This window comes from Polyergus mexicanus, unplaced genomic scaffold, assembly GCF_030449975.1.
Source record: "Polyergus mexicanus isolate NDT 795.1 unplaced genomic scaffold, iyPolMexi1.0 SCAF_1, whole genome shotgun sequence".
Classification (NCBI taxonomy): Eukaryota; Metazoa; Arthropoda; class Insecta; order Hymenoptera; family Formicidae; genus Polyergus; species Polyergus mexicanus.
Genome location: NW_027223321.1, coordinates 12,686,183 through 12,707,563, shown reverse-complemented (window position 1 = coordinate 12,707,563; position 21,381 = coordinate 12,686,183). Strand labels below are relative to the sequence as shown.

Here is a 21,381-nt window from a genome sequence, read left to right as displayed (position 1 = left end):
GCAGTGTTTTGATATGAAACTACGCAATAGGGTCAACAAAAAATAAAAACTGATCACATCATCGATCAACTATTAATGGCAATTAATTTTTTGTTCTTCATCATTCTATCTAATCTCATCCAAACATATATAGTATGCTCATAATTTTCACTGAATCAATAATATATATTTTTTCGTTCGCACTCGTGACGCGTTTCACTTGAATCGTGATATAACTATATTAACGCCGATCATAGTTCATCGGCTATAAAAGTTCCGTCGATTTTTACTTCTATTGTAAAATCATATGCGTTTGTATGATTATAGTATGAAACCAGGGATGATTGTAGCGGCGCACTCGACTTGTCCGACATTAGGTCGACCTTGAGGCCAAGCATGCCACGTTTACGACCGCCTTATGTTGGATACGTTTTACGAAAGACACAGCGATCAGAAAACTCGATATGATTTTATAGCTAACAATCTCTCCTTTTAAAGCACTGCGGTGAGTTTTTAAAGGTATACTCGTATGATTTAACCCTAAATGTGATCGTACAAACTCACAAATTCTTTTGCTCTTTCATTTAAAAATGAATGTGATCTTCGTATTAGATATAACGTATAAAGCATTAAATATAGAATATAAATATTATTTCGATATACATATGTGTATACATGGTGATTTACAACGATTCTGTTTCCACACAGAGATGTTCATGATTAATACAGCAAGCTGAATAATATCAAGGATTCATTGTATTGCTTCGTGCTACAACAGCCAATATATTAGTAAAGAGAAGAGAGACATATAAGAGTGAAATACGCGTTCACAAATAGATCAGGGACGAAACATTAACGTCATCCATCCTTCGAAATCGAGCTGCGAAAGTACTGTAATCGTGATAAGACGTGACACAAATAATGACGGGGATTAGTGAGCGCGGACTACCTCTAGGAAGAATAGCGACTACATACGTAGCGTCGCGCTCGCATTCAGCTTCAATTCGACGCTACATCGTCGCCAGAGCACAACATATTCCTGTCGTACCGAGGTGAACCTCATTCCTTATTGATGAGTGCCTAATGCCGGACACATGCCTATCCGGTGGCCGCGATGTCGAAACGCAAACTGGGAATCATTGGTCTCGTCAATCGAGTTTGCGAATGAAAATCCATGATTCTCGTCGCGAGCACCAGCTCGAGCGGACCGCGCGAGACCGGACGTCCAAGGCAGGTCAGATCAGGTCAGGTAATCGCGGTGATATGGTGGGGCGTCAGGCTTGGAAACTCGCCATCGCCATCGCCGGGGAACGGCGGCCGGTATCACTGCTTCGGTACCGCTCGCTCCACGACGATACGTCTATCCTGCCTTTATAGCGAGCGAAATATGTCGAGTGAGCGGATGGACGTGAGCGCGCACGCACACAAACGTGACCGCCGCGTGATGGATACCTGTTGCATCGATCAGTGAATACAGTCGACGCCGAACAGTTCGCGATCGCGGATCTAAGAGTTCCCGAAATATCGCCAAGTGAATAAGACTGTCAGTGTGACAGCAGCCTCATCGGATTAAGAGCACGTTCGCGATTTTCAAGAATCTTTGCATTGAAGAGCTCTTGGTACCGTGTTTCGAATACGGTAAGCGTCAGAGGGGCATATACTTGTAAATAATAATTCGATAATGTTACGTCTAGAGGAAATATTTTGAAGAAGCATGTGAAAGACGTTTGACATATTACATTTTATATAAAAAAAAGAAACTGTTTATACTATATCCTCTATTTTATATATATACGCTAAAATCGTGATTAACATTTAGCGCGCAGGTGATAATTGAGGTAACCAAGTTCAGTCCAAAAGATGTTTGAATATTTGAAAAGTGTTGAGGATATTGTGTGCTGTTTAGAAAGATAGATCAATGAAAGTTATTGAGATAATAGTTAACAAATGATAACAAATCATTAATTTATGTGCACTATAGCATTAATGTTTATCGCATACGGTATTGCAAAGAAATATTATTTGAACTTTTTTGTTCATATATCTCGTAGTTCAAACATGATAATGAATAATGAGTAACGGCAATCTAAGAAGCCATTATAATGTGCATGAATTGCGGTTTAGCTATGTGAAAAATCATAATGTATGCAAATTCTGTAATGTGCGTGTCTCTTAAAAATCTTCCTTCGTAATTTCTACAGTGGATGTTATTGAAACACATAAGATAAGAAATAATTAATTCTCTTCTTAAATTTTGATCTTATTAATAAGTTTTGATTGATTAAATTTTATTTTAATTATCATATACAAGTGTTTGTCAAATATGAAAAATCTATCTGTATGCAATTTGATATCGATAAATCCATAAATACATTATAATAGATAATAACAATTAAGTGGGAAAACTGGCAGATAAGAGCCAAAGCGCGAGTGTCGATGCGTGAATTTTATATTGTTAAATTTTATTAACTAACGTGCATTAAAAATGTCTCATATTCAGCATAGATATAAATATATCGAGATTAAATTGGAATTTTAAAACTTGACATACACAACATTTGTAATTGCAATCAAATTACAAATTAAAAATGCAATTGCAAATATTATGTATGTCAAGTTTTAAAATTCCAATTTAATCTTTATATATTTATATTCATGCTGGATGAACCAAAAAATGTTCCGAAACGTATATTTTTAATACACATTAGTTAATAAAATTTAGCAATATAAAATTCGCGCATCGGCACTCGCGCCTTGGCTCTTATCTGTCAATTTTCCCACTCAATTGTTCTTACTCTCAATCTATTGTTATTATCAAAAGTAATACATTTATTCTCTACTAAAAAATTTCTTTCATGTTATTTGAAGGTATACAAAGCTACACATATATGGTATATGAAAAGATATATGTTCTGTATTTCAATATAAAAATATTTCAGTTATGCTCTAATTGATAACACATATAGACGTATATATTTATTTAATATTATAGTTATCGACACAAAGGACGTCAATTCCGGGGATTTGAAAGCCGAAGAAATCGACTATTGCTCGAGGAGCGGCTGAAAAGACATTAAAATTAGAATCAAATTGTTAACGATCTTCAAGTAGCAAAAATGTCAACATCACTGAAATTAGCAGACGATCAGCGATTTGCACTAATGAAAGTAAGTAGTGAAGAGATGATGCATTCTAGAAATATATTAAATATTAAATATCATCGTCGCGCGCATTTTACGTCACGTTTTATTTAGAAATAGCAAACCATCTGTGAATTCACTGAAAAGCATTTAACATATATGCAATTATCATATCATTTATCATATCTCGTGTATTTTTGTTAAGTGATACGTATATATGACGTAAACACTTTAAACGTTAATATTATTCATATTTTTTGCAATCTTTAACGTCTTCGGAGATAATGTATTTTATAATTATAAATGCAAATTGCACAAAAAGATCCAATCACATATATACAACAAATAGGAACGGAATATTTGAATTTATTTTCGTTACGCTGACAATATAGATAATTTTTTAATATAAGATCGACAAGCTATATGAAGTTATTTTCTTCCAAAAGTTAAAAATGTATATCTCTAAATTATTTTGTTTATAAAAATGATCTCTTAATAATCTCTTTTGAATTAATCAATAAGTAAATAAGAATCAATAAGAAATAATTTGACAAATGTAAAAAATTAAGAGAATCCAAGTAACTCTCGCATCAACTCTTTTAATAAATCAAGAAGACATTTAAAGATCTCGTAAATAAATATATGTGCGCAACGATCATCGCTAGTATTCGCAGAATGTCAAAAATTATCTGAATATTTATACAGATTAATAATAATCATTTGGAAAGATTTCTGAATCTTCTTTTTATTGAATTTTATCGAATAATAACAATAAATTTTTTACTAAAAAACAAGTAAATGTGTTAATAATGGTTAAAACTTCATTTTAAAGACGAAACTGAGCATTATTTCGAAATAATGAAAGAAATAAATATTATATTAATAGCGTGATATTTAAAAAATATGTGAAAAATATTTTTCTTATATGTCACGTAACACTGTTACGTGTTACACTTTCATTACTCCGAGTTTTCGAGTTTCATGTGTTACTTTATATCAAACGAGATATCGAAATATATTATACAAAAGGAAATTTCAAACAAATATAATATCTTTAAACCGGCTCGGAGAGAGAACAATGTACGCAATCTGATATATCTGCCAAGTTGATACAAATATCAATATCATGTAAATGATATAATACGTATCGACACAATACAATATTACAACTACTACTAGACATGACATAAATACAAAAGATAAAAATTTATCGGATACTTAACAAGAATAATGTGTTTTATTATGCCAAAATGCACGCACATAAATTTGAAGTTATTGATTCGCGATCAGCTGCATGTGTAGTAAATATCCGCGTATACTTGTAATCGTTATAAATGACCTTCTATGAATTTTATAATTAAATTAAAAAATTTAATAACTAATTTTTCTTTTTTTTTAATAAAAAGAGAAAAGCAGTGACTAATAAAATTTTATTATTTATAAAATGTTTTTATATAAATTTGAGACATTACATCTATATTGAAAGTCACGAATAACATAAGGGAATGGGATAAAGTAAATAGTTATTCCTTTCTTCATTAAAATAAAGAATATTTTCTGTCGCTTAGACATTACTATTCGAAAGAGAAAAAGAATAATTTAATTATACACAATTTTATATGTATATAAAACGTTACTATTTAAAATAAAATATTGTGGGAATAAATGTAAATTTTATAACATCCTATCAAAACAATATAATTATTGTGAAAAAAGAGCTTTCAAATTTTAGTAAATAATTAAAAAAGAATATTTTGCCAATTATACTTATGTTAGAACAAATCAAACACACATACATGCGCCCGCGCGGGTTCAGGTTTAACCAGGTTTGACGTAATTTCTCAATAAAATAAAAAATTTCGTTATTCGCAATACGGCGAAAAGATTTCACTGCGCGTAGATTGCTTTTACTCCTTACAATCTGGTGATCGTTCACCTTCCGTATCTGGAACAAGTAGCAGGCAACCAGATACTTATTTCAAGCAGCAAGATGCACCGAATTACGAAAAAGAAATTGACGATTGTGCTTTTTGCATTAACAAAAAAACGTTTAAGAAACCTGATTAGCCAATTTTCGACCACCTTCTATTAAATTATCTTTGTTGTAATATATTTTGCCTTCTAATCGCGAAATTTTAAAAAGAAATATATAGTGGATAGATCTAGACATCATGCATAATGTATATAAACGTATTAGTAAAATAAAATTTAGTACATTTTGCCCAGCTTCAATCGGTCGAGTCAATTGTCTTTTTTTCATCGAATGAAAAGGAACGTTCTGTCATCGATAGTAACAGTGCGACGATACTTTCATGAATCTACTATGGTAGTCATGGCATACGACACGAGAACAATCGGGCACACACAGATCTCGCGCGACATACTTTAAATTTAAAAGATCCTCAATACATAAATCCGCCGTCTTGAATTACAACATGGGATACGCGTGAAAATCCGATAGGTGAAATAACTCTCGCGACGTGCATTCACATAAAATGACTTTTTCTCGACTCGTCCTGGGTGGATGAAGCAATCGTATATAATGTGGTAGAAACTTCAGTAGGCGCAGAAATTTGCGGTAGAAGTTATTAGCTCGATGTACGAGGTAGGAATAAAGATATAAAAATTATGTCGAAACGAAAAATTAGTAGATGCGCTATGATTTTTAATATTTATATCTCCCTATTCTCTCACAATTATCTAAACATCTTTAAATAAAAATTTGATGATTTATACAAATTGACAACACGATGAAATAATTCATATTATTGATTATAATGAAATTAGTAAATATTTTAATACTAAGTAGGATAAAGAAAAAAACGATAATATTTTTGTCGTTTTTAAAAACATATTTTGATTAAAGAAATTAAATTAAATTTGTAACAGTTCTAAAGTTCGATATCTCTTTGATAATATCTTACAATTAGTTTTAATTGTAGCAGGAATATTTATGTAACGCAGCAAAATGAGACATGAGCTCATAATCAAAAAAGCAGATTTTTTGCTTTGCAAGTTTTTATTATCGAGACTTTATATTCATAATAAATCAATTGCATAATCTTTCTTTCGATGTCATAATCCATAGAATAAAGATGAGTGTGATTACGTGTATTAAATCTCTCGATTTTACAAAAAAAAAAAAAAAAAAAAAAAAAAAAAAAAAAAAAAAAAATTAATATCAAACGTTTTATCATATCTTTTACGAAACGCAAACAAAACAATACACTTAACGACTTAACTTTGCTTAAATAAGCGATACGCGGATCTATCAAAATTACGCATAGGCAAACACAAGTCTCTTTGGCACGAGAGGAACCGGTTTATTCGCCATCGAATAATCATACGTGACGTATAAGAAATGCCGATCCTTTTCACCTTTGAGTATTTTTTTTTTGAGTGTTTTTATCTATCAATTATGGAATTTATACCATGATATGCCGTTATTTTATTACACAAGAGACGACATACCGTACATGATTATTTTGTATATAATAATGCGATTCATTATGTATGATAGAATAATGATTTATAACATAGAATAATTTAAAAAATTTATATTTTAGTTATTTTTTCAAAAAAAGTTTTCGTATTCAATTAATACGGCGCATGCATTACATTTTAATTTCGTTGAACTATTATACTAAAAATGCTCCCGCATTTAAGAAAAGCAAAAGATTAATTGATATATATTGATTATCATTAAATAATAATAGTACTTATTAATAATAATACTTGTCATCAAATATTGATGTATCAAAATTTTGTACGAATACGAATTTGGAATTCATTCATACATATTATCCATTTAAAAAAAAAAAAAATTATTTAAGCTGCATTTATTCTCTTATTAAATTTTAAAACTTTCTCTTTACTAACTTATTAATAATTTTAATAATTCGATTTAAAAAAAATTTTTCGTCTGATTTTTATTTAGTTAAATTTCTAAGGTTTTATTTGCGAAAAATCTTTTCAGTCCCAATCGTTTATATGAGTAGAATTAATAAAATAAATAATAAACATACACAAAAAAAAAAGAAAACATTTATAGGAAGTGAATACTAACATCATGATACCATACCAAATTCCGTATTCTCTTTGATTTCCTAAAGTTTTCAGTGAAAGTAAACGTAGACACTTTAATGATTGCCTGTAACAAGTCAATATGGACCGTATGTTAGTGCGGAGACAACATTGATAATTTAGAGAACCGACAAGGAAATTTCACTTCCTTGCGTCTAACACGACACATGACGATTGTATTTCCTGTAAATAATAATTGTACATACAAAAACTTTGCCGTTGACAAAATAAACAAAATCGCTACACAAAACACTCCGCCACTTTCCGAAAAAGCGTAAATAAAATAAAAAGTGTAAATAAATTTAATATTTAGCGTAAATATATATACAACGTAAATGAAAATTCGCCGTACTTTGTACGCGCATATAACTGAACATATGAAAATATATTATAATATATATTCATAAATAAAGAATTTCTTTTGTGTTGCGTAGCTCGCGCGCATCAACATCATAGATATCATCTTATCAGAGATCATGTTAAATTATGTAATCGATCACTTTTAATATTGATATTATTATTGGATAATGCGTGTAAAAAGATATATAGATATGTTTTTCTTTTAGTTCAGGCGATCCGTGCAAGATGTCTTGCAACCACATCACGATGACCACTTTCTGGTTCGTTGGTTGAGAGGTACGAATCTGACAATGTATTAATAACATCGAAGGAAATACACTTTGTGATTTTGATAAGTATTATCCCTTAATGTGTATGTACACAATGTACAGCGCAATGTCTAGCGTATCGTGAGCAACATTTGCATCGTTATTAATTGATGTTATGTCCATCAGCTTTCCATTTCGCGTGTGTCGAAGCACTGTTTGCGAAGTAATTAAATTGTTTTGAAATTTGCGGAAGCTCAGGATTATCGGTTATTAACGATGAACTGTAATTTATGTCAAACTACGTAACGTATTTTATTATCGAACGATTAAAAATCTCTTGACGCAAGTTTAGACGATCAGCAACTGCATTTAACTGATAATGAGATTTAAATCTCATTTAAAATGTAGTGATTTTATATCTAAAATGACTAATGAAAATTCTACTTATCGATTTTAATATGCTATCACATTTGTATAATATCAAGTTTTATTGAAAAATATGTATTATCGATATATAGAAATATCTTTTTACACATGATTCAGCGCGACTCCTCATTCTAAAATTTATATTTATTTTTTAGCGAGAAAATGGGATCCTACTGCGGCGGAAAAAATGTTGAGAGATGTAAGTAATCATGTCAGAACATATCTAATTTATGGATCTTATGATCATATGTGTCTCATATAATATCTTACTTTATACATCATATCCTACATATTACGTAGTAAACAAGACGTACATTTTACGTTACACGGTCACTAGGTGTCGATTACGTATTTAATCCTCGTTCACGGATTAGGTTTAGCATTCGCTTTGTACAAAACACAGGCGAATCCAATTGAGAAAGTCTGGTGAAACACGTTCCGGTCACCGAGCCTTTTAAATTTCTCTATCTCGCGTATTATTCGCAAGCCATTAAATATTAATGCGGCGGGCGTAAACATAGCGCGAGCCACGTTACGGCTCGCTGCCCCTTCAAGATTCTATTTGTTGCATGTTGATGAGAAACCTTCATCCGTTTCCCAAATTAAACATTATTCTAATAAGATTATTTAAGTTATCTCGAAGTTTAATCCTTAACAATAAATATAATTATTCCAAAAGTACTGTAAATTGAATAAAGATAAATGAATTACAAATTAAATTTCCTTTTACAAATAATTCATTAACAATAAACATGTTTAGTAATGTAACATATAACTTAATAGATTGTTCTTTCGTAAAATAATATTTGACAATGCAAGAGATATAATAATATTTTTTTTTAAATAGTAACCAAATCAGTTTGTGTAAAATAATTATAGCTAATTTACGTGTGAATAAATAAATGAAAGGACTCTCTTCCGGACACTCAGATGTCAGATGTTGAAGATTATAAATCGCTGTCGACGGTTTCGCTTTTTTGTTCTGGAAGATGTTTTATGCGAAATAGAAAGTCGTTCTCTGTACATGCTATTTTGTGAGTCGAAAGTAATGAGGCGATTCCTTGAAGCATGTTCAAAGTCACCATCTCGATTCTCGTTTAGACAAGTTTCACGATGATTGAAAACCGTGGGTACATAATGCAAAGTGGCTAGTCTCATCTATAGTAATCTCTTCGTACAGGAAATTACACTCTTTTTCACTTTCTATCCTGCGTGAAACCCTGTCATTACGAAATCATTAAGTATAAATAAATTGTAAAAAATATTCAGAAAAACTTATACCGTGTCAGACTCATAATTCCTATCAAGTTTCATCGATAATTTTCATAATCTTCATTTGTATCGTTTAATTTCACGTACTTCTGTGATAATCAATTAACGATAAACATATTATGGAAAAAAAAAAAAATTTATTCGTAGTCTTTAGATTGGCGGAAACAATGGGATGCTGATAATTTATCTGAATGGGATCTTCCTCCAATAGTAAAGTCTTACTTCCCTTATGGATTAAGCGGATTCGATAAAGATGGTGCACCAGGTAAGATCTTTTTAATTTTATTATAATCAAGATCATATTAATTTTTAAATATCACACAAATCCACAAATTGTTTTAAATTATATTGTTATTTATCAATTTACGTTATTATATTGTAACTAGTATAATTGTCGATATTTATAACATTATTATAACGTTATTATGAAACAAGTATAATAACTCTGATCGGACCAATAATTTAAAAGATTTTATTGTGCAAAAAAAATTCACACATAAATCATCGAAAGACATATTAAATATATAAAAAATTTACTGACAAATTTACTTGGATGTCATCGATATATTATAATTATAATGAAAATATTCGTCAGATATGATACATTTATAAACATATGGATACGACTGCGGAAAAATAAAAGTCTGCTCCTGGCCGCTTATGCGGCTGGTTCGACTTGGTAGTAAATATAAAGATCAACATGTTTAAGAGCGTGGAACGCAACAAGTTTCAATATTTTGGTAAAGAATCCGGTCAAGGTCTCCTTCTTACTTTCAACCAGTATACTTTTCTCTATAAGAAATATTGTATATATACGCATGGAAAGAGCATGGCTGTTGCTTCGAGATGCATCATCATATATTATCATTTTTCGAATTAATCCTTTTGATTGTTATAAACGAGATAAACGTTTAAACATTTGTAGCTTCCTAACGAAAAGAATAATTTCTTATTCGAAAATAGAGAATAAAAATTGTTAAACAATTTTCTATTCCATTGCAAATTAAACAAGTTTCTACTCGATCGTAGATTTTAAAAACAATTTTTAAATATTAATTCTAAAAGAATCCTTGTAAAAGTAACAAGATTATTATTATAATGATTCCACCTAAATTTTGGTTAAATTATATATATTGCATTGTATATTATTTAGATTCTTAGCACTAATTATAAATATTTACATTTTACATGTTCGTTTGAATTTAGAGATATATAAAAATAAAATAAAAAACAAACTTTGAGAGAACGGAAAAATAAGTGTATACGTGTATAAAAAATAAATTATTGCAGTTATCATCGTACCGTTTGCCGGAATGGATATATACGGAATATTACACGTGATAACTCCGCAGGAATATGTCAAAGTTACGATAAAAATTTTGGATCAATACTTGAAACTAGCTAGAGAACAATCCAAGAAGCACGGACAGGTTGCAAATCAACTAACCGTCATTTTCGATATGGACGGATTTAATCTTAAGCAATATTTATGGAGACCAGGTAAAATATTTAAGGTAAAACCGGATATGCTTCGGAAATTTTTCGATGCACAGTCTCACGTTATTTTCTATTGTACATAACAACTTTCTCTTCTATTGTTATCTTATGATATTGTCATCGCTCCTTTATGTTACAGCTGGCGAATTGGTCCTAACACTTATTCAAATGTACGAAGCAAATTATCCCGAAATTCTAAAAACATGCTTTATCATCAACGGTAGGTTCAACAGAGACGATTAGTAATATACGATTAGCTATATACAGTTTATAATGAACAGATGTAGATAGATTTTCACGTATTATCGATCAAGAGAAAGAAAACAAAATCGCTCGCAACGAAAATCTAAAAAATATTTTAATACTTTCTTACATGCCTTTTAAATTTTGTTTTATATTTTACGCTTGAATCGGCATGATAAGAATTAAAAAATTTACCTCACGGCTTATGCTAGCGATATATTAGCAATTAATTTCTAAAATAATATATTGTAATTTTAATAAAATATTTTTATATTTCACGATGTAATTTTTCTTCAAATCGATCAATTTTGGAGTTAATTTATGGTGTAAAAGAAGAAAAAAAAATGAATTTAAAAATATTTTTACAGCTCCAAGAGTTTTTGCTTTTGCATTTTCCATTACCAAGAAGTTTATGAATGAATATACATTATCGAAAATACAAATTTATAAAGCCGACCCGTCCAAATGGCAAGCGGTGATACTGAAGGTCATTCCAAAGGACCAGTTACCCGCTCATTTCGGTGGAACATTATGCGACCCAGACGGCAATCCGAGATTAACTTCGAAGGTAATATTTTAATTGATCAAACTTTCTCTTGAAATTATGCATGATTCACATCGGAATGATTTATTAATAATATTTAAATTAATAATAATAATAATATATACATACACACACACATACACATAATATGTATGGGTGTATATAAATTACTAATTAATCTGAAACATTAGGATATATTATAAAATATATTCAACTTATTAAGAACTTTAGTATCCTTACTTAAATTTATATTAAAGGAAAATAAAATCTAGAATTATCAAAAAATTTAATTTTACCATTAACTCTTGCATTTCATTTGCTTTATATAAAATGCATTAAAAAAAAAAAAAAAAAAAACTTCTTTAAATGTAAAATATTATTAATTTATTACATATTTCATCTCAGAGAATGATAATTGAGATTGTTGTCAGATTTGTCAAGGTGGTAAGATACCTAAAGAAATGTATATCAACAATATGGATAAATCAAACGACGATTATACTACCGTTACCGTTCGAAAAGGTAAAAAGCTAGAATTCGATATCTCCACACTCGAAAAAGGCTCCATTTTAAGGTAAATTTTCCTTATCAAGATTGCATTTTCAACTTTTTTTCAAATCAACCTTGTGACTCGTCTTTGTGTAGCTGGGAATTCCGAAGCGAAGGTCACGACATTAAGTTTGGAATTTTAAAGAAGGACATCGCAAATGGTACGCAGACAGAAGTTATACCTATTCGAAGAGTCGCATCCCATCAATTGGACGAAATAGGGATATTGACCTGCGAAGATCCGGCTACCTGTAAGCTCATTGTTGGAGCACTAGAATGAATAACAATAACAACGAAGGAGATGTCATCTATATAAATTTATTTGTTTTAGATTCCATCGTCTTCGATAATACTTACAGTTTTTTGAGGAATAAGAAAGTTCACTATTCCGTACGTGTGTTACCACCGACGGAAGATATAAAGAAAATGGCACCGATTGCATAGTTCCAAACTGGTTTTATATTAAGAAATTTACAATTATAGTTATACTTATAATTTTATAGGACACAGTTTTTCTAATAGATTAGGCTAAATAAGATTTCGCGAACGAATATTAATATTATAGGTATCGCGATATAAATCCAAAAAAATTTGAAGGTTTAAATCTCTTTTAAAATTTATAGATTTAAAACCACAATCATGTAATTCATTGATATCATAATTCGTTGTTATTTAAAAAATTAAATTGATCTTTATTGCATCAATAGTAATTAAAATATGCACACATAAAGCACAATAATTTAATATTCGTTTCTTTAAAGCTGGATAATGGAAAAATATATGGGTGTAATGTTTACATAGAATATTTATAATTCACGTGATATGTACAATATACTTTTTATATAAAATACAAAAAATGTATTATACTTAATCATCTTCTGTGATTAACATATCAATAAGTTCAGGTTTTAGCAACTGATCACCCTCTAAACGTTTTTCAGTATTCCATTTAATTAGAGTTGGCAAGACTTTCAATTTGATAATAGGATTTGTTCTGAATGGACAATCACGATCCTTCCAACTAGGATAACATACAAAAAATATTCTAGAGCTTTTGTCTTATAACTTTTCTTTTTTTTATCTAGCTTTTTATCATATAATTTTATGCAGTTATTAGTAAATACAATTATATAATTAATGCAGTTATTACTGTATAAAGATATTTACAGTAATTTATCTAAAAATAATAGTTGCAAAAGTATAAAAGTAAAACATCTTATTTACTTACAATGATCTGTCCCCAACCTCCACTATTACTAATTGTGATCCTTCAGGTGCCGTTTCAAAACCTTGTTCAATAAATGGATCAGCTGAAATGAAATTAAGTAAAATCTCGCTATAACAATAATAATATGTTTATGCTTTCTTTTTTTTTTTTGTATGTAACAGTAATGATAAGCTTTATATTTTAGCGCAAAATTTGTGATCAATAAACAAACAAAAAATTTATTCCAAAACCAATAATACTGATAAGTTTACTTTCGAGAGATGCATCCCAAATGGAATATTTTTATTTCCATTGTTCAATCATACAACATTTGTCTATTTGTCAGAATCTGAACATCGCCGATATTTTTGACACATGTATGTGATTAATGATAGTAATAGAAATATGTATGCACAAGAAATGTAGGTTATGTAGGCATCCTTGTGTAAGATTCACTCACCTTCCACGCAATCCGGACACCAGCTTTTACCGGTATCAAATAGCTTCGTGCCGGTGTAAAGTACATACACTTGTTCCGCGGTTCCCAGATCGTCTACATATTTGAGAAAACTTTCATATCCTTGCAGATGAAGACGCCGCACCATCTTTGACAAATCGCGCTCACTGATCGGACTCGCTAGAAAGATGGGTGACAAGTGGCAAGTGAAAAGTGCGTGAAATTCTTTATCGTCGGAGCATATTGTGTATGTGTCGCATATTCCGATAATATTTCATAAATTCTATCGATAATATCGATAAATCCTGTTCTTAATAATTCCCTTGTTGAGAGCAAAGATCTCTCGCTCGAATAAAATTCGATATATCTAATCGTGATCATGATTTCGCAAAATTACACATCCGTTAGTATTGTATGTATATGTATAGATACTTCGCGTGTTGCTCAGTGATCTTTATTCGAGCACATGACATGTTCACGTTCCAGGAATTCGACATAGGATATACCTCTTCGAAACAAAGAGAGAGAGAGAGAGAGAGAGAGAGAGAGAGAGAGAGAGAGAGAGAGAGAACACAAAGCTGATCTAAACAAAAGATTCTGAAAAAATATGAAATAAATATCGACAAGGCACTTTTCAAAGGTAATATTCGAAGCGCAATAAATTTAATCTATTTAGTACATTTAATAAATTATGCATTTCATAGATACAAGAGTGTAACGATAAATTGCAATAAAAAATTGATAGAAGCGCAAGTACGTGAAAAATATAAAAATATGATTAAAATCTTCATTTATCATTAGATGCATAAAAATATATATTTATTATATAGCGTACGAAAATTTGTACGAAAATCGTTATTTACGAGTTACTCTTCCGAAGAAAAGATTTCTTTTGTTCCAAAGTAGCATGCGACAGATTCAAAATTGCCGCGTAGAATCATAGCGTGGGAGACGTGACGTGATTGGTGAATCACGCTTCCCCCATCTCGTCGGCGTGGCTGCGACAAAACCGTTCTGGCGAATCCGGCATTGCACATTCCGCGAACGAGAGCGAAGAGTGAACGAGAGTAACTTAACTTGACGTAACGTTCGTACGCTCGTGCTAAACTGTTCCGCTGATTTGTACGAATCAATTGACGAGCACGTTCGACGCGCAAGATTGACACTTTTCGCGGCCAGCAACGTCAACACATTAATCGCGCTAACACGATGTCAGCGATCTTCGACTTCGAGCTACAGGACGCTGGGCTGCTGCAAAGAGACGAGTCGGACGACGACGATGTCATCGAGTTCGGCGCGGTAAGGCTCGATTTCTTCACGCGACTTTCCTCAGTCCCGAAAATCCCGATCCTCCGTCCAACTCCTCGTATTAATATCGCGGGCGATAAAACGTGAACGCTTTTAACGCCGCATCTGTTTTTCTGTCGCAGGAGGAGGGCGATGCCGATCCGAGTGAGATTGCAAAGTGAGTAAAGAAGCCGCGTGCGTGTCTCGCGTTGCGAGAGCACGCGGTCACCTATGGATCCTCTCATTCCCCTTTGATATATTTTGCAACTCACGAGAGACGATATTTTTACTTACGATTTTTCACAGTTCGTCCGACAATTCCGACGTCGGAAGCGTGGAAGCGGTGCCGATATGCGAGCAAAATGTCAACCGCGAACGCGAGAAGGTCGGACCGCAGGATTTCGAGTTGTGCAAAGTTATCGGGAAAGGCGGTTACGGCAAAGTCTTCCAAGTACGCAAAGTAACAGGAAATGACAGTGGCACGATTTTTGCTATGAAGGTATAGAAATCTGTTTACGCACATTATCTATTACTCCAGAGTATCATGTCTGTAAAAAAAAAAAAAAAAAAAAAAAAAAAATATTTGCTCTTTTAAATAAAGAATTGCAATAGCATCGAAAATTTAAGAGAAAGAGAGAGAGAGAAAGAGATATTTCATTATTTCATATACCTTATTACATAATACTGTACAAAAATTATACAATTTTGCATTTCATATTTTTCTTATTACTCGATGAGCATTTATTGTATTTGCATATTTATATGACATTTATAAAGCGTGTTTTAATAATTTGAACATATCTATTAAAAATTTTATATAAATTTTCCAATTATTATGAAATAAATTCAATTAGTTTTTATAATTTTATCTTTAGAATGATAATACATTAGTCTTTATGTACACATACATATATATATATATATATATATATATATATATATTTTAAATACACATATATACATATTATTTTTTTGCGTAACTTTTCTTCAGTTATCTAAAATATTTGTGTGTACTATTTCAACAGGTACTGCGCAAAGCTTCAATTATAAGAAATCAGAAAGATACAGATCACACTAAAACTGAAAGAAATATTTTGGAGTCTGTAAAGGTTAGTTATTTCTACCTGCTAAAAAATTTAATTGTATGTATAATCTTTCAAATGCTAGAGAGAAAAGATCTTTATCAATATTAACTTAAATAATTTATAAACTAATATCTTTTAGATAAATTTTAACAGAAATTAATTTTTTATTAACTTCTCTATACTTATTATATCAATTTGTATATTGATGCTTGCTTCTGGCAGCATCCTTTTATCGTAGATCTTAAATACGCATTCCAAACTGGTGACAAATTATATCTGATATTGGAATATATGTGTGGCGGTGAACTATTTCGGCAATTAGATGATGAAGGAGTTTTTTTGGAAGATGCCGCACGGTAAGTGAATTATAAATGCATTTTAAAATATATTTCATAAACATGTATATCATTGTCTTTTACTTGTTTTACAGCTTTTATTTATGTGAAATTACATTGGCTTTGCAACATCTCCACTTGCAAGGAATTATATATAGGTACTGCATATTTTCTTTCTAATAAATTGTATATGTCATGTGTTATGTGTCAAGAGTTACCAAGATATATTTGTTTACTTTTGTATGTAGCATTGAATTAATAATTCTTGTAATGAATAATTTTAGAGATTTAAAACCGGAAAATGTTTTATTGGATTCAGAAGGACATATTAAGTTAACTGATTTTGGATTGTGTAAGGAACATATACAGGAAGGTGCCCTAACTCATACATTCTGTGGTACTATTGAGTACATGTAAGGAGTGTCGAATAACTAATAATTTAGAAATATTGTGATTATATAATCTATACTGATTGTGTAACATTATTTTTTATTCAAGGGCACCTGAAATCTTAACAAGAAATGGACATGGGAAAGCAGTGGATTGGTGGAGTTTGGGGACTTTAATGTATGACATGCTTACAGGACTTGTATGTATAATCATTACATATATAAGCACATACGTAAAATTAAATAGTGCTGTGCTTAATTGCACAGTATTATTTGGCATTATCAAATTTTTCAGCCACCATTTACCTCGGATAACAGAAAGAAAACGATTGACAAAATTCTACGTGGTAAATTGATTCTTCCACCATATCTAACACCCGATGCCAAAGACCTTCTTCGGAAATTATTAAAAGTTAGTATTCATAAACTGATGATTAATTATATTATTTTATTGATTATTGTAGATTTAGATTTTATTAATTAATTACATTATTTATTACATTATTGATTAATGTACATTTAATTTAAACAAATAATCCTGTGTTAAAAAAGATGTTTTGATAACAAATCTTATCTTAATACTTGTATATCATGTATAGATCTTTTCATTAAACAAAACACGTATATAATTTTTTTAATTATTATATAGATATATAATTGACTTTTATAGAGACCAGTTGCACAAAGATTGGGGTCTGGCTCATTGGATGGCGAACAAATAAAAGCACACAAATTTTTCAAACATATCAGTTGGGATGATGTTATATCTCGAAAATTAGAACCTCCTTTTAAACCAATATTGGCTAGTGAAGACGACGTATCGCAATTTGATAAAAAATTTACCGCTTCAGCACCAATAGATTCGCCAGTAGAATGCACTTTAAGCGAATCGGCTAATAGAGTATTCCAGGTGAGTTTTTCTTTTTAATTGTATATATATATATATATATATATACACACACAAATATATATATATATAATCAACCATCCACATGAACCAGTCACATTCGATTGTGTTTTAATAATGCAAACATTTTTTCAGGGATTTACATATGTAGCACCAAGCATATTGGAGGATGTGTATTCACAACAATCACGGTACCTAACTACTGTGTCGCAGCCACGAGTTATAAAAGCCAGAAGTCCTCGTAAAGCATCTTCGCGCGGTTTTTCGCCTCGGACAACGCATTTCCATCTTCACACTACGCATTTGCCGAATCACAGGTTAGAATATAAAAATTTTAAGTTCTTACAATATATATTATCGATAATATTTTTTCTATACGTAGGACTTTGTAATAGGTCTTACATAAAGTCTTCGAGTTAAAAATAGTATGGACAATAATTTTTTAGGCATGGTGGAGTTGGCCACAGCAATATGGAAGATACAGAGATGATTGAGATAGGCTAACCATTGCTATCAGACTAGTAGATAGCATTTCTGTCCAACTGCTGGATATTCATAATGCTCAGGGAGGGGTTTTATAATTTAGAGGGAATAGTTAGGGAATGGATTCAATATCCATTATTACTTTACTTGGATATCCAGCAGTTACACATTTAGCTAATATATTTTTTTTTATATTTGTATATTTTGTTTGAATAAAAAAAGTTATTATATAATTTAACAGCGACGCAGCAGTTATCTGGTAGCGCTCTGAGTAGTTGCAATTTTATTGAATAAGTTTGAAAATAATCTACAAGGAAGCATATGTTACATAATTACATAATACAGATTATGTTTCCCAATTTTTTTTATATAAGAAATTTAGTAAAAAATATGTCTTGCATTTGATTATTCATACATGAATTTTTATAAGTATTACTATTGATGCAGCAATCGTGTTATTATTCGTATAATATCGTAATTTGTACTGTGGTTTAATTAAAATAAGCTTTTAAAAACTTGGGAATGTTCAACCATAATATGCTTGAGACGTAAGAAGCTGTATAATTATTAGATGCTAAAGACTTAACCTTGATAATATTTTTACATTGAAAATTTATATATAACAGTATATATATGTCTCTCTATAATATAAACTTATTTTATATATTTACAACTATGCTCCCAATTACAATTTAACGATTAACGTTAATTACTCTTGACAAGAAAACTTGAAAGATGCTACCACAACCGCTCCGCCGCTCCAGGTTCGTTCTATATATACTATTGTCTGTTAGGAGAAAATATTTCTCTTATATCATCTGTGGAAAATATTTTCAGCAGTAATAACGTTTCCATGGCAATAAAAAATAGTTCGCCTAAATAATAATAATATAAAGAGATGAAATATATAAGAGGTATAATGGAATTGCATTTACACAATGAAAAAGTTCCTATTGCAAATTTAATTACAACATACTTTATATTCTCTAGAAAAAACATTCTGTTAAATAGTCATATACTGTAATTATCAATATTTTAGAATGAGAAGAACGTTGTCATTCTCTATAACTTTTTCATAAAGAAATTATTAATAATTAAAATATTAAAATTATTTTAAACAATTAATAATAATTAAATTATTAAATGTTTAATTATCAATTTTTTTATAAATAATATAATTATTAAAAATTTAATTTATATAAATGTCTTTGAGTAAGATAAATCATTATCATTCTGTGATTTGAAAGCGAAGACAAAAAATATTGTATACACAGATATAGATTTATATTCCTAGCTCCATGACAAGTTGTTCTCAATGTAAGATATTGATATTAGATCTCTGAAAAGTCAGACTGGTACAAGATGAGAGCAAGTTACCATGGTAACAATGTTACTGCGAAACATTGACTTTCCATCCGAATGAGTATTTTGTACTTGTTCTTGTGTTACGTACATTAATGTATACGTATATAAAATGTATATAGATAATGATTTTAATTACAGAACAGTAAAAAAAATAGACATAAGCAAGAGTGACTGTAAAAGTTGCTCATGAAAGCTCCGAAGTACCCAAGTGTTCAATAGGCCATGCTCTAGCCGGCAAATATATCTTTTAATTATTTATAACGAATACCATAGTCGAGATGTAACATTGCCTGACATCTCTTTCTTCCTTTCAAATATTTTTTCTCCACCTGAAAACATTGTCTCGTAGATAAGTTGCATTTCGACTATCTCTACATAAGTAAGCGTGTATAATATACATTATGAAACCATGTTACCCTACAGCTGTATTATACTATGAGGGAAATATGAATTCAGAGAGAGACAATGAAAATTTCAGTCGGTTTTCATGTATGTATTCGAAAAGACATGTATTTTCAATGTTAAATCGGGATTGTGCCTACAGAGTTGTCAAGACGCTATTTGAATATGTATATTACATACACTCAATGGTGCGTGTACTGAAATTTACTATACGTAAAAAAGAGATACCAATTACATCCTAAGTTACCCACTGTCAGATTTTGATAAATACCAAAAGCTGCTATATAAACTGTTACCTAAGATTCGCTTTAAATTAAAAATTAAAGCATGCCAGAAAATATGTGAAAATCGCTACTCACTGCCTCGTACAATTGTATACGCGTATTGTTGCTTCCACCGGAATTTCACATAACAAGTCTTGTTTCGAAGTCGGGGCATTTGTTACAAGCCAGAAAGATCGAGAGTGCGTCCAAATGAGAGAACTTTGTAGATAGATTCTCATAACTTGTTTGACGTGCTCTCAAGGAAACTTTGGTGCTGATTATTTTGCTATAGGGAAGAAATTACCCTTTATTATTATTGTTTTAATTATTATTATAACGTAGAGACAGAAATTTCTTATATTCCACGCTCAATTCTGATGCGCTAGCCAAGAATTCAATGGTAATCATATGTATGTGTATGATTTTTGCAACATAAATGTAATTTCTGCACGATAATATACATAATTCTCACATAGAAATGCCGTTATTTGCGCATCTTTGATTATTTTAGCTGACGGATATTCAGTACAAAGACGGTATAACGAGAACTGACATTGTTAGAAATCGATTTGCCGATTCAGCCCAATAACTCGATAGGAAAATGAATAACTTGATAATTAGTTTTATATATACTGCGTAAACGAAACATACATATTTATTTGCAATATGAAATATATTAGTTATTTAAGAAACCCCCGTAAAATATCATCGAATGATATGTAACGAAGTCTAGCCAAAATATAGGCAGAAAACTGAATGATTTATATGCTTCCAGTTAAGATTAAATGTAGACTCTCAAGATTAACTTATCACTATTATGATTTGTAATCCTCTATAAATAAATAAATAACAATTTGTGA

At 30.6% G+C, this 21,381-nt stretch overlaps 4 protein-coding genes across 6 annotated transcripts in view; 2 read left to right on the top strand and 2 right to left on the bottom strand.

The window, feature by feature from the left end:
• The window catches only part of LOC138935853 (calcium release-activated calcium channel protein 1), a 23,255-nt gene extending 22,148 nt beyond the window's left edge, over window positions 1-1,107 (bottom strand). Inside the window, exon 1 of one of the 2 annotated variants that reach the window (XM_070300704.1) lies at window positions 955-1,107. In XM_070300704.1, the coding sequence (XP_070156805.1) occupies window positions 955-1,042 (88 nt within the window). In that variant the 5' untranslated portion in view covers window positions 1,043-1,107. The remainder of the gene's footprint in view (window positions 1-954) is intronic. The other variant, XM_070300714.1, reaches the window with a different exon arrangement.
• On the top strand, window positions 998-13,143 carry LOC138935844 (SEC14-like protein 2). The gene is made up of 11 exons (XM_070300695.1): window positions 998-1,617; window positions 2,972-3,146; window positions 7,769-7,838; window positions 8,392-8,435; window positions 9,656-9,773; window positions 10,799-11,008; window positions 11,145-11,225; window positions 11,617-11,816; window positions 12,224-12,366; window positions 12,438-12,592; window positions 12,673-13,143. Exons 2-11 carry the CDS (start codon window positions 3,096-3,098, stop codon window positions 12,783-12,785), a joined length of 1,185 nt encoding a protein of 394 aa, XP_070156796.1. The 5' UTR covers window positions 998-1,617; window positions 2,972-3,095; the 3' UTR covers window positions 12,786-13,143.
• On the bottom strand, window positions 13,095-14,345 carry LOC138935865 (thioredoxin domain-containing protein 17). The gene is made up of 3 exons (XM_070300736.1): window positions 14,009-14,345; window positions 13,570-13,651; window positions 13,095-13,362 (listed from the first exon to the last, which is right to left on the bottom strand). Exons 1-3 carry the CDS (start codon window positions 14,151-14,153, stop codon window positions 13,209-13,211), a joined length of 381 nt encoding a protein of 126 aa, XP_070156837.1. The 5' UTR covers window positions 14,154-14,345; the 3' UTR covers window positions 13,095-13,208.
• Window positions 13,989-21,381, top strand: LOC138935837 (ribosomal protein S6 kinase beta-1). Of its 2 annotated transcripts, XM_070300682.1 has the most exons (14): window positions 13,994-14,252; window positions 14,492-14,645; window positions 14,909-15,304; window positions 15,436-15,470; window positions 15,599-15,791; window positions 16,318-16,401; window positions 16,600-16,733; window positions 16,808-16,870; window positions 16,997-17,125; window positions 17,211-17,301; window positions 17,397-17,513; window positions 17,772-18,011; window positions 18,144-18,325; window positions 18,455-21,380. In XM_070300682.1, exons 3-14 carry the CDS (start codon window positions 15,215-15,217, stop codon window positions 18,510-18,512), a joined length of 1,416 nt encoding a protein of 471 aa, XP_070156783.1. In that variant the 5' UTR covers window positions 13,994-14,252; window positions 14,492-14,645; window positions 14,909-15,214; the 3' UTR covers window positions 18,513-21,380. The 2 variants fall into 2 exon arrangements, with proteins under 2 accessions (XP_070156774.1, XP_070156783.1); XM_070300673.1 differs by having other exon boundaries at window positions 13,989-14,252; window positions 18,144-21,381.